Genomic DNA, 12,147 nt, shown 5'->3' on the forward strand with positions numbered 1-12,147 from the left:
CGATGCGAATAAATGATTCTTTTGATTTTTTAAAAATTTACTTCTGTTAAAAGCAAAATCTTCCACTGGTGGTAATAATAATAAGATAATAATAATAAGATAATAATAATAAGATAATAAATATTGATTTTTTGATTAATAGTAAAACTAAAATCTATAGATCATCGCTTAAAAGTGTATTTTTTATGCCTGAGAAAATATCTGCACATTGAGCATGTGTTTTTACGATAATTGTGAAAAAATGACCACTTCATAGTTAAATATTTAGAGATTATAAAGAATCGGAACCGGAATTGGTAATTGCATCAGAATCGGGAATTCAGTAAGGAATCGGTAATTGTATTGGAATCGGGAAAAATATTGGATTCGTCCCATCACTAGCGTATACTATCCGAAATTAATAAGAAAAAAGTAAAGATTAAAAACTAATACTTTTTAATAAAAATATTTATCTTTCTAATGTTGTTCCCAAGGTCAGCTTATTAAAATTTTCAAATTTCTTAATGATGCTTTCAAGAACTTTGACCAAATTTATCACACACATATAATACATATATAATTAATTAATTAATTAATTAACTACTACTACTACTACTACTACTACTACTACTACTACTACTACTATTAATAATAATAATAATAATGATGATGATGATGATTGCAGAAATAAAAATGTCACCAATCCATGTTTCTGAACTTTTGAGATGCAATTGATAATCTGCATTATCTGGTTGTTTGGACTGCTGTTCTCCTATTGGTTGTTATTCACACATTTTGAAGAAGGTCGGAGATTACATCGGCCAAAACGTTATGAGAATAACAATAAAGATGATATCAGTAGTCGGAACAATCCAAATAATACAAGTCAGCACTCCATGTTTTAAACCATGACTGAAATGCTAAGTTTGAGAAAGTTATCTCCCTTTAACTAATATCTTGCGTGTGCGTTATGCAAGAAATATAAGCGTTATATAGAAGATAACATCTATTTTCGTCCTATAAATTATTTCAGCGGGCACAGATCTTATTCTTTTAAACTTGTTCATAAGTAAATGGATTGCTTATTCTCCAGGCCCAGGTTTATGCAATTTATTTTGAAACATGTCCTGTACTTCATTATTTTTTGCTTCTCAAATACATGCAATTACGGCAAACTCCTTTATTACGTATTAAGTATTTTAATGGAATGTGCTCTGATGAAGTCGTTGCACTTGTTCCCCCTCAATGTACATATTCCCAACAAACCTGCTTAGCAACAAAATTACACCCCTTCATTTTGGTCTCTAAATGCCAGAAAGATTTCTACTCAAATAGTTTCTTCCTTCAAACAGCTAGACTTTAGAATTCCCTTCTTGATATCTGCTTCTCTGATTGTACTGATACACAGAAATTTAAATGTAACGTAAACCAACATCTGGTTAATCTTTCCTAGTCATGGTCCCAAATAGTAGCCCCTTATATCCAAGTGGTGATATGTCTTGTTGGGGGGTGGGGTGGGGGTTGAATGTGAGTAAAAAAAATTTTTTTAAATATGAAATAAAATTAAGGATTCTGAAGAGAATGCAAGAAATTAATTTTTAAGACACCCTTCACACATGAAATGATAACATTTATGCATAATATATTTTTTAAGAAGGTGAATATACTTGAAGAAATTTTGTTTAGAAAAATGATTGAGTTCATGAAATTAGATTATCAATTTTGGGATGTGCTGTATTTACTGTTGCCAGTCTGCAATCTGTTTGACAAGTAGTTTTTGTAGGAAAGTATTGTCATCCTCGCATGCACAGCACCTTCACAAAAAGCGGCACTTATACAGAATACAAACTATGCTGAAATAACGATAATGTCATTAATTAGAAACCCATTCTTGGGGAAGGGGAGCTTTTTTTTTTCCGTACTAAAAGATATAAAAATTGAATTAACTTAAAAATCCTATCTAAAAAATTTGTATTCTACATGAATATCCAAACAGCTTTTTTTTCCCAAATTCCAGCCAGTTGCTTCCAGAATTTTTTCCTTTGACCAAATCTATACTTTTATCTGGGATGTTTCCAAACTTATCAAACACTTTGATGTAAACACGTCTACTGACAACATTCCGATCATTGTACTGTTGGAACTTGCTCTTATCTTTATAAAGCTACTAGACTACTTGTGACCCGTTGGGTCAGTATGTTATATTAGCTATGGAATTAACGTATGAGCATGACACTTGTGATGTAAAGAAAATAGTTTTTGTGACATAACAGAAACATTTCTATGAAAGTATATTAGAATGAAAAAAGAATATAGATAGATTTCTATGAGTTTATAATTGTTTATTTTTGAAAAAAAAACCCCAAAAACTTACAGCCATTGAATTATAAATGGCTTGCCATACTTATAGGTAAATGTGCACTGAACAGATACCATAATACTTAAAGTTACATTCAAATTTTGATATATCTTTTAATTTAAACGCGAAAAAAACCCCCAAACAATTGGGACGCTGAAAGCGTACACAGTAAAACAATATGTTTTATTGTCGCGTTGATTATTTATTTATGTACGCATGTGCAACCAGAAGTCATTTGAGTTTTATAATTATATAGATTAAATTGTTGTTAGAGGAAAATTAGCATTATTTCGATTATTAGGACTACTATTCACAAAATTCAGCATTCCTATCCCGTCGCGGTTAACCACCTGACGAAGGCCAGAGGAATAGTTGGCTGAAACGTTGTGGAACAACAACTCTAAAGATGAAGATAATAGTCTGCAAATAAATAAATAAAATATATGAATTATTCATTTCAAAAAATAATTCCAATAATTAAATAATATACACTATTCACAACGTTTTTTTTTTCAGGTGTCTCTTGCTGAATCTGCGAATCGTTCTGTCAAATTTGGAAATCTGCACAGATTTTCGAACGGAACTTGTTATTTATACAGCAGGGGTAGCATGCTCTCGTTTTGTCAGCTAAGACCGAGCAGAAGTCTTAAGCAATTTGCAGTTGTATTATGAATATCGTTTACACTGAGGATTGAAGAAAGTCAGAGGTTACATCGACCCAAACGTTGTGCGAATGACACTCAAGATGAGAACAGTAGTCCGAAGAATCCAAATTATTCAAATTATCAATCCTCATCTTAAAAATTCAGAAACATAATTCTCAAGTTTAATCAACTACTTAAATCGTCTGTGGAAAATTCTGTTAGTCTCGCCAGTATTTAGAAATACTGGTGAGTAGTCTTCTGCATCTCAGTACAGACTGATCAGTCTCTTGTGCATCATGTGCACATAATTTTAAACTGTGATAAATCAAGAAAAAAGTCACTTCAGCAAAAGCAATTCACCTAGTGGAAAGTAATATGGATTTCGTCCTGCAAGATTAGCTGCTGACGTACTGAATGTATCATTGCATAGAATCAGTGAATCTCTCGATGGAGGCTTGTTTCTAGTGATATAACTCTTGATAGGTTATAGTCCAAACTTCACAAACTTTCTAGCTATGGAATATCTGGAAATATCATCTCAACTGTCTGCAAATGCATGCGAAATGCGAAATGACATAACCGTATTGAAAAGGGAGTATAAAAAGAAGAGAGAGCACTTTAGAGAAGAGATCAGGTGAGAGGTGTGGATGACGTCCGAGAAGACAATCATGTGAGTGACGTCAGCAGTAATGTAACAATGATGAAATAAATGTTGTTGTACAAAAAATAAGTTCTTTTCTATTCTTTCTCTACTTTGCGATTGGTTGCCGAACGATGTTACACATCAGATCCTTTCTCTTTGATAGATCTGTAAAAATAGTTGCTAATAGACAGAAGTGCACAGTATCAATATCTGTGTGCCTCAATTATCTATTTCAGATCCAATCCATCTTCCTGATCTTCATTAATGATCTTCCAAATCATATTCAGAAATCATTTGTTGACATCGATGCAAATGAAACAACTGCCTCTGGCTGCACTATGAAGAGCATTGATGATCAACATTTTGCTAATTCTCTCTTTCTCTCTATCTCTATTGATTTAGAGCATCTAATTCAATGATGTAAAGGCAGCCTGTTGCTTTTAACATTTCTAAAACGAAGCATCTCTCCTTTTATTACCAATGCTCAAATCCTTATTTTGTCCCAGTTGAAATGAATCTCTCTTACCTTAAAGAAGTCTGTTGTTTTGAAAGCTCCTAGGACTGACTTTTTTTTGTTCACTTGAAGCAAGGCTTAAAGCCACTTAAATGTAAGGGGCTACTATTTGGGACCATGCCTACAGGAGGCTATCTAGAAAGTTGAGCAGCTAGATGTCTGTTCACATTACATTTACACTTCTGCATGTTAGTACTGTCAGGGAAGCAGCAGTAAACAGGGAGGGGATTTCAGTCCAGCAGAAGGACATCGACAGTGAATGAGAGCTGCTACCCCTGTGAAGTAAATAAAGGGTTCCGTTCCAAATTCTGTCCTGAGTTTGACAAAGATTCCCGAGTTCAACAAGATACACCTGAAGAAGGTCGGAAGTTACACCGACCAAAACGTTGTGTCAATGACACTCAAGATGAGAACAGTAGTCAGAAGAATCGCAAATAATACGAATAACCAAACCTCATCAAAAATAAAATTAAAAAACGTAAAAATATTTTGTTTTCTGTTTACAGCAAAATTATGAATGAAATTTTTCTTTATTCATTTATATTTATTAGTATTTGTGTTCAAATAATCGGTTCTTTAGATTTGATTTTTAACCTGTTTCAGTCTATTTGTAAATTGCCAGTCAAAAGGCAAATCGATTTCTTTTTATTTTTCCTAAAAGATAAATTTGTATTAGACTCACAAAAAAGTTAATGTTTATATGAATAAATGAGAACGGTTTTGTATCAGACTCACAAAGAAGTTTGGAATGAAATATTTATTATTTTGAATTAACGCTTCAAGTATTTCAAATAGTAAATTTTGTGAAGTGATAACAAGCCAGCAAAAGCAGTTCGTAGTCCATAAAAATAAAGTATTTTGATACAACTCTAATGTTAAGAATTAGTTTTACGTATTCATACTGTATCCAAATATCAACCAAACAAAATTAATCCATCCCTAGAAAATAACCTTCAGACAGTAGTGAAATGGATCCATAAATGAATGGTAACGTTTAATGCTAGTAAAACTAAGCTGCCCTCCTTTAACAATTACAAGAAACCTCTCCAACCACCGATATCCATAACAAATGACATGCTACCTGAGAATTCTTCCTTCAAACTCCTCGGCTTAACATTCACGGGCAATATGAACTGGAACAAATACATTGAGGATATTGCGATCTATTTGTAAATTGTAAGTCAAAAGACAAATTAATTTTGTTTTATATATTATTTTAATTGGAATTCATTATTGAGATGAGTATTATTTATATTAATTTATTTATTTGGGACTATTATTCTCATCTTTATTGGTTGTGGTTTCACGACGTTTCGGCCAACTATTCCTCTGGCCTTCATCAGGTGGTAACCGCGACGGATAAGAACTTCGAATCTCTTAACTGCATTCTCAGCAATCACTGCCATCCGGAGTTGCTGTCGTCTCACCACGTTTTGGCTAAGTAAGCCTCTTTGAGACGACAACAACTACCACCTGATGAAGGCCAGAAGAATAGTTGGCCGAAACGTTGTGAAACAACAACCAATAAAGATGAGAATAATAGTCCGCAATAAATAAATTAATATAAATAATACTCATCTCAATAATGAATTCCAGTTAAATAATATATATACCATTCGGTACAAACCCGACCATGGAAGATCAGATAATAAATAAACGTGGATTTATAAGATCAAAAAATCCAACCTTGATCGCTCTTCGGGGCCCGTGGTGCAGTTGATAGAGACGTCTCTACGGTTCAAGATGAGCATTGTCTGAAGATAGCGGTTTCAATCCTACCCAAAGCCGGCCAGAGGCTTACTTGGTCAAAACGTGGTAAGACGACAACAACTTCGGATGGCAGTGATTGCTGAGAATGCAGTTAGGAGATTCAAAATTCCTATCCGTCGCAGTTACCAACTGACGAAGGCCAGAGGAATAGTTGGCCGAAACGTAGTGAAACAACAACCAATAAGGATGAGAATAATAGTCCGCAATAAATAAATTAATATAATTTTGTTTTGTTTTTTTCCTTTCTTTACGGTCACAGTTAAAAAGTAAATTTGTATCAGGCTTACTGTTTATCTTAATGTTAGTGTTTGTCTTTATAAATAAATAAGAAAAGATTTTGTTTTTCGAGTTTACAACAAAATTATGAATGAAATGTTTATAATTTTTAATTAATGTTTTAAGTTTTTAAAAATTTTTTTATTTTTAATTTTTTTATTTTTTTATTCCATTTTTCCCCCAAACAAGGCACAGTACCACTTTGATTTAGGGGGCTACTATCGGGGACATAGGTTGCAGGGATACTATGTAGGGAGTTGAGCAGCAAGATGTCTGTTCACATTATACTTGAACTTCTGCATGTCAGTACAGTTGGAAAAGAAAAATCCCGGAAGGGAGTTCCAAAGTCTAGCAGTTCCGGGGAAGAAACTATCAATAAAAAATATTAATAATATTAATACATCAAGGGATCTCTACTGTATAGAGGTGGGATTTTGCTGCTTGTTGGGTTTGTCGGGGGTATTTACATTGAGGGGGTGCAAGTGCTTGTAGTTCATCGGAGCATTCACCATTAAAATACTTGTAGAACAGGCAGAGGGATGCAACATTTACTCGAGGGGACAGAGGGTGAAGCTTAGATGACAGTGTAGGACCTATCAGGTTGGTGACTCTTTTTTGAATCCTGTCCGGAAGTGAAAGACTAGTAGCAGATGCACCAACCCAAATGTGACAACGATACTCCGTACATGGACGAATGGTGGTCTTATAAAGGTACAGGATACTTTCAGGCCTAAGTAGCTTTCTAGCACGGTAGAGAGAGCCTACCTTCCTCGCAGCGGCCCTGGCAATGTTCAATGTATCTGTTCATGAATTCCTTATATTAAGATAATAAATAATAAGAATAAGAATAAATAGGTTTGAAAACACTTTTTAAAACTATGGCAAGCTGGCCTAACGGTTATCGTACTTGACTCACTGTCTTTAGGTTTTGGTTTTGATCTTAGCTCGAGTATTTTTTTTTACTTACAAGAAGTGAACTGTTTAGAAAAAAACATAATACTCGCATGCACAATCAGTGTCTTTCTATTATTTTTACTTCATTTTTTTAAAGGAATTTAATAATTACATTTAATACCGGGCAACACAGGGTACATTTGCTAGTAGTCCATAAAAATATCTGATTGATACAAACTTTATGAAATGATAGTAAACCGACAATCTGACTAATACAAGTCGAATGCGAAGGATTAGTTTTACGCATTTATACTGCATCGAAATATTAATTAACGAAAATTAATCCATTCTTATATTTTCTTATTTCATTTTGTAGCAATTCAAAACCGTAAAAGTAATTTTATGTTGCGTTTAATAATTGGCAACGCCGTGTACATCTGCTAGTGTATCTATAAAAGTAAGAATGTGTGTATGCGTGAGAACAAGTCTCAACCAATATACTCTACGAATTTTTGATCTACAGATTTGAAATTTGGTATATAGGGTATTCAGACATGTGGAAAAGTTTTAATCAGTTTTCATCCGGAAAAAAGGGCTGCTAAGAGGTCAAAAATTGGAATTAGTTTTATGTATTCATACTGTATCCAATTAATTAACGAAAATTAATCCAATTAATTAACGAAAATTAATCCAATTAATTAACGTAAATCAATCCAATTAATTAACGAAAATTAATCCAATTAATTAACGAAAATTAATCCGTTAATTAACGAAAATTAATCCAATTAATTAACGTAAATCAATCCAATTAATTAACGAAAATTAATCCATTAATTAACGAAAATTAATCCATTAATTAACAAAAATTAATCCAATTAATTAACGAAAATTAATCCAATTAATTAACGAAAATTAATCCAATTAATTAACGAAAATTAATCCAATTAATTAACGTAAATCAATCCAATTAATTAACGAAAATTAATCCAATTAATTAACGAAAATTAATCCAATTAATTAACGTAAATCAATCCAATTAATTAACGAAAATTAATCCAATTAATTAACGAAAATTAATCCGTTAATTAACGAAAATTAATCCAATTAATTAACGTAAATCAATCCAATTAATTAACGAAAATTAATCCATTAATTAACGAAAATTAATCCATTAATTAACAAAAATTAATCCAATTAATTAACGAAAATTAATCCAATTAATTAACGAAAATTAATCCAATTAATTAACGAAAATTAATCCAATTAATTAACGTAAATCAATCCAATTAATTAACGAAAATTAATCCAATTAATTAACGAAAATTAATCCAATTAATTAAAGAAAATTAATCCAATTAATTAACAAGAATTAATCCAATTAATTAACGAAAATTAATCCAATTAACGAAAATTAATCCAATTAATTAACGAAAATTAATCCAATTAATTAACGAAAATTAATCCATTAATTAACGAAAATTAATCTATTAATGAACGAAAATTAATCCATTCTTATATTTTCTTATTTCATTTTGTAGCAATTTAAAACCGGCTTGGTCATATCATGTTGGAGAACAGGGAGACATCTTTTTTCTGGAACCTTCTTCACACAAAGTTGTCCTTCCCAAAAAGAGCCTGTCACAGGTCAGCATTCGTCACAGCAGGGACAATGAAACCACAAAGCATTTTGGATCTAAAGCAAACGTCGACTGCGTATCGGCCGATTCTCAAAGCAACGAATCCTCAAACTGTTCGCTGAGCCTGGACTCTTTAAAATCGCGGAACAGCACTTCCAACAAGAAAGACATCTTTTTGCTTCCGGTGTCGTTTGATGGGAAAGAAGAGGTTTCCGACATGGAACTGTTCGAAAAACTCTTCGGCATTGTTCTTTGTAGTTATAACCTCAAATTTCCCCAAACGGATTCTGTAAACAATAAACCTCAAACGACAAATGATAGAAAGCTTATCGTTCAGAAAGTTGTGATTGGCAGCCAAGCACAAAGGTCACAGAAAGTTCACAAAGGTCAGTATTGCATCGATTTTGTATTTAGTGAGTTGAAATTTAAAGTTTTTATTTCTTAAATTGTAACGTGTGTATCTTGATTTGATCTGTATAAATAAATCTTCAAAGCAGCATACACTTAGCTCCCACTCAATTTAAACCAAAGTGACATGATATATATATATATATATATATATATATATATATATATATATATATATATATATATATATATATATATTTTTTTTTTGATTCATCCAGCCTTGACAGACGTGTTTTTAAATATTCTCTCCAGTACTTTTCTTTTAATGATTTGGAATTCATTCCATTTGCGCTTTTTCCAAGGAACTCTGCCTTTTGGATTATTTTGGACCATTTGGAATTTACCTATCGGATTGAAATTTTAAATTCTACCGTTTTGGATTTTACCATTTTTGGATTTTTACCCTTCACCGGACTGTCCATTCATATGAAATCTTTTTATTTTTATTTTTATTTTGCCTCCTGTTCCCCTTACCTCACCCTTTTTTAACCAAGTAAGATCTGTGACTTACTTGTAGTTTCATTAAATACTTTTATATGCAAAATCCGATCCTGCATTTTGCTAATTCCTGCCCTCTGATGAGAAGAGGAGTATTTCTTCGAAACTCCGCGGATTAAGGACTATCCACTTATTTTGTGTTTTCTTTTCTAAAATTAAATATGTTTTTAACTCTTTTTCAAGATGTCTTTTAACATGTTTTATTAATAATTTATTCATATATATATATATATATATATATATATATATATATATATATATATATAAAATAAAAATAAAATAAAAAATTACAATTAAATTTACCAAAATGATCCAAGATGGTAAAACTAAAGTATATTATAAATATTAAAGAATTAATATTTATAAAGTAATCTCAACCAGATGTAAAAGTTCGATGAAACAAAATAGGAGATAGAGCTTATAATAAGAGCAAACAGTTAATAAAACATGTTAAAAAACACTTTGAAAAAGAGTTAAAAACATATTTAATCTGAAAAGGAAACACTTGATAAGTGGATAGTCCTTAATCCACGGAGTTTGGAAGAAATACTTTCCTTCTCATCAGAGGGTAGGAATTAGCAAAATGCTTTTCGCACGACTGCCGAGACATTATGTCTCGGCAGTCGTGTGAAAAGCATATCTTATTTTTCTTTTATTAATATTATTGGAATTTTCCCCTTTTCTTTTCTTTGTACATATTTATGAATTATTCCATGGATTTCGGCATTTTGGATTATTTTGGACTATCTTCCAATTACGTGATCTCCTTGGATTTTATTTGTGCAAATGGAAACTCAATTAACTTTCTTGGAGTTATATTTTTGGATTTTACCGTCATTGAATTATTTACCTTTCTCCAGACTATCCATTCACGTGTAATCACCCTTTTCTTCACTATATTCCCTCTGCTTCACTTTTTGTTATCAAGTAAGATCTTTTACTTACTTGTAGTTTCATCAAATACTTTTGTATGCAAAATCCGATCCCGCATTTTGCTAATTCCTACCCTCTGATGAGAAGGAAAGTATTTCTTCGAAACTCCACGGATTAAGGACTATCCACTTATCAAGTGTTTCCTTTTCAGATTAAATATGTTTTGAACTCTTTTTCAAAGTGTTTTTTAACATGTTTTATTAACTGTTTGCACTTATATATATATATATATATATATATATATATATATATATATATATATATATTGCTGACTCATCAAATTTCCACCATGATTCAATTTTTTATTTTATTTTTCTATTAAGGGGAGGTTACTCTGTAAGGAATATTTTCATCTCATAACATTTTGTATTATCAGGCAATAAAAAAAAATACTTCCTTTAGTCTCGAGAGACAATAGATACCCTCTGCAAGTCTACTTACGAGAAGTTAATAGTGAAATAAGGTTTACACTATCTTTAACGGCACTTCTGAATATCGACATTGTTTGAATCTAGTGTCAAAGAGAAGCCCACGAAAACTAGAAATAATGCTTGCGTTATTTTTTAGTTTTTCCTTCTTTTTTGACACAATCAAGTCTTGAGAGTCTTGTTTACCCTACTATTTAATACTTAGCTGAAGGAAAGATATGTAGATTCATACCTTTTCCAAGAGTATTAATAAAAATTTTTCTTTTTATAATTGTTTTTACAATTGGATCACCATTTGTCAAGGTCAGCAGTCACTTGAGGATAAGAATTAATGTAGATGGAATGATTGTCGGTTGAGAGATGAGGAACATTATGGGAGTAGTTACAGTGATCAAAGGTATGAACTGCATTTGATTACTTAAGGATTGGTTTACAACAAAAATTTGTTAACATAAGGAAGCAGCCACATGGTAATGTGTTCCTAAGGCAGGAATTCCTTCCAAAGCTTTGCCCAGGGAAATTCCGCCTGATGATAGGCGCATAGAGAAAATGGAAAGTCTCTTTCTGTTGTGATAGATGGAAGAATTTTTGCTGTGAATATCTTACAAGGAACATCTTACACTTGAACCTGGAATGTCAAATCCATAGTTCTTGCATGGAACCACTACATCATGTCGCTTCCTTGTCAGGTCGTATTGATATAATAGTCATATTTTCTCATTTGCAGGTGATACCTTGCTTTCTATCGATGACAAGAAAGTTTCAATGAATAAACTGGGAAATGTTCTCCAATATATCAAAAAAAATGTTCCGGTTAGTATATTTTTCATATTCAAATGTTCATTGTCCAAACTCCATACATCGGTATATTCTGGTCCGTTATATTTCAGTTTCAAATAGTGATTATTGGCATCAGTTCAATTATTCAGACTATTATTCACATTTCTTTGTTATTTTCACAAAATTTTGGCTGATGTAACTTTCCAAATTCTTCAGGTGGATTCTTTCAAACTTAGGCGTATTTAAGTTGAAATAAGGAACTTGGACAGAATTCCGAACTGAACCTTTTCTATATGTGTGTGTGTGGGGGGGGGGGGTTAGATTATTCTTGTTCTATCAGTCATGACCAGGTAGAAGTGGTAATTATTTTATTATTATTAGCTA

The 12,147-nt window shown here is 31.9% G+C and overlaps 1 protein-coding gene across 2 annotated transcripts in view; it reads left to right on the plus strand.

The window, feature by feature from the left end:
- Window positions 1–12,147, plus strand: part of LOC145246653 (protein inturned-like) — a 223,613-nt gene that overhangs the window by 21,002 nt on the left and 190,464 nt on the right. For both annotated transcript variants that reach the window (XM_080108361.1, XM_080108360.1), the window contains exons 2-3: window positions 8,618–9,102; window positions 11,711–11,796. In XM_080108361.1, coding sequence (XP_079964487.1) covers window positions 8,618–9,102; window positions 11,711–11,796 — 571 coding nt within the window. The remainder of the gene's footprint in view (window positions 1–8,617; window positions 9,103–11,710; window positions 11,797–12,147) is intronic.

This window comes from Euprymna scolopes, chromosome 24 (assembly GCF_053919585.1).
Source record: "Euprymna scolopes isolate OS-2025 chromosome 24, ASM5391958v1, whole genome shotgun sequence".
Classification (NCBI taxonomy): domain Eukaryota; kingdom Metazoa; phylum Mollusca; class Cephalopoda; order Sepiida; family Sepiolidae; genus Euprymna; species Euprymna scolopes.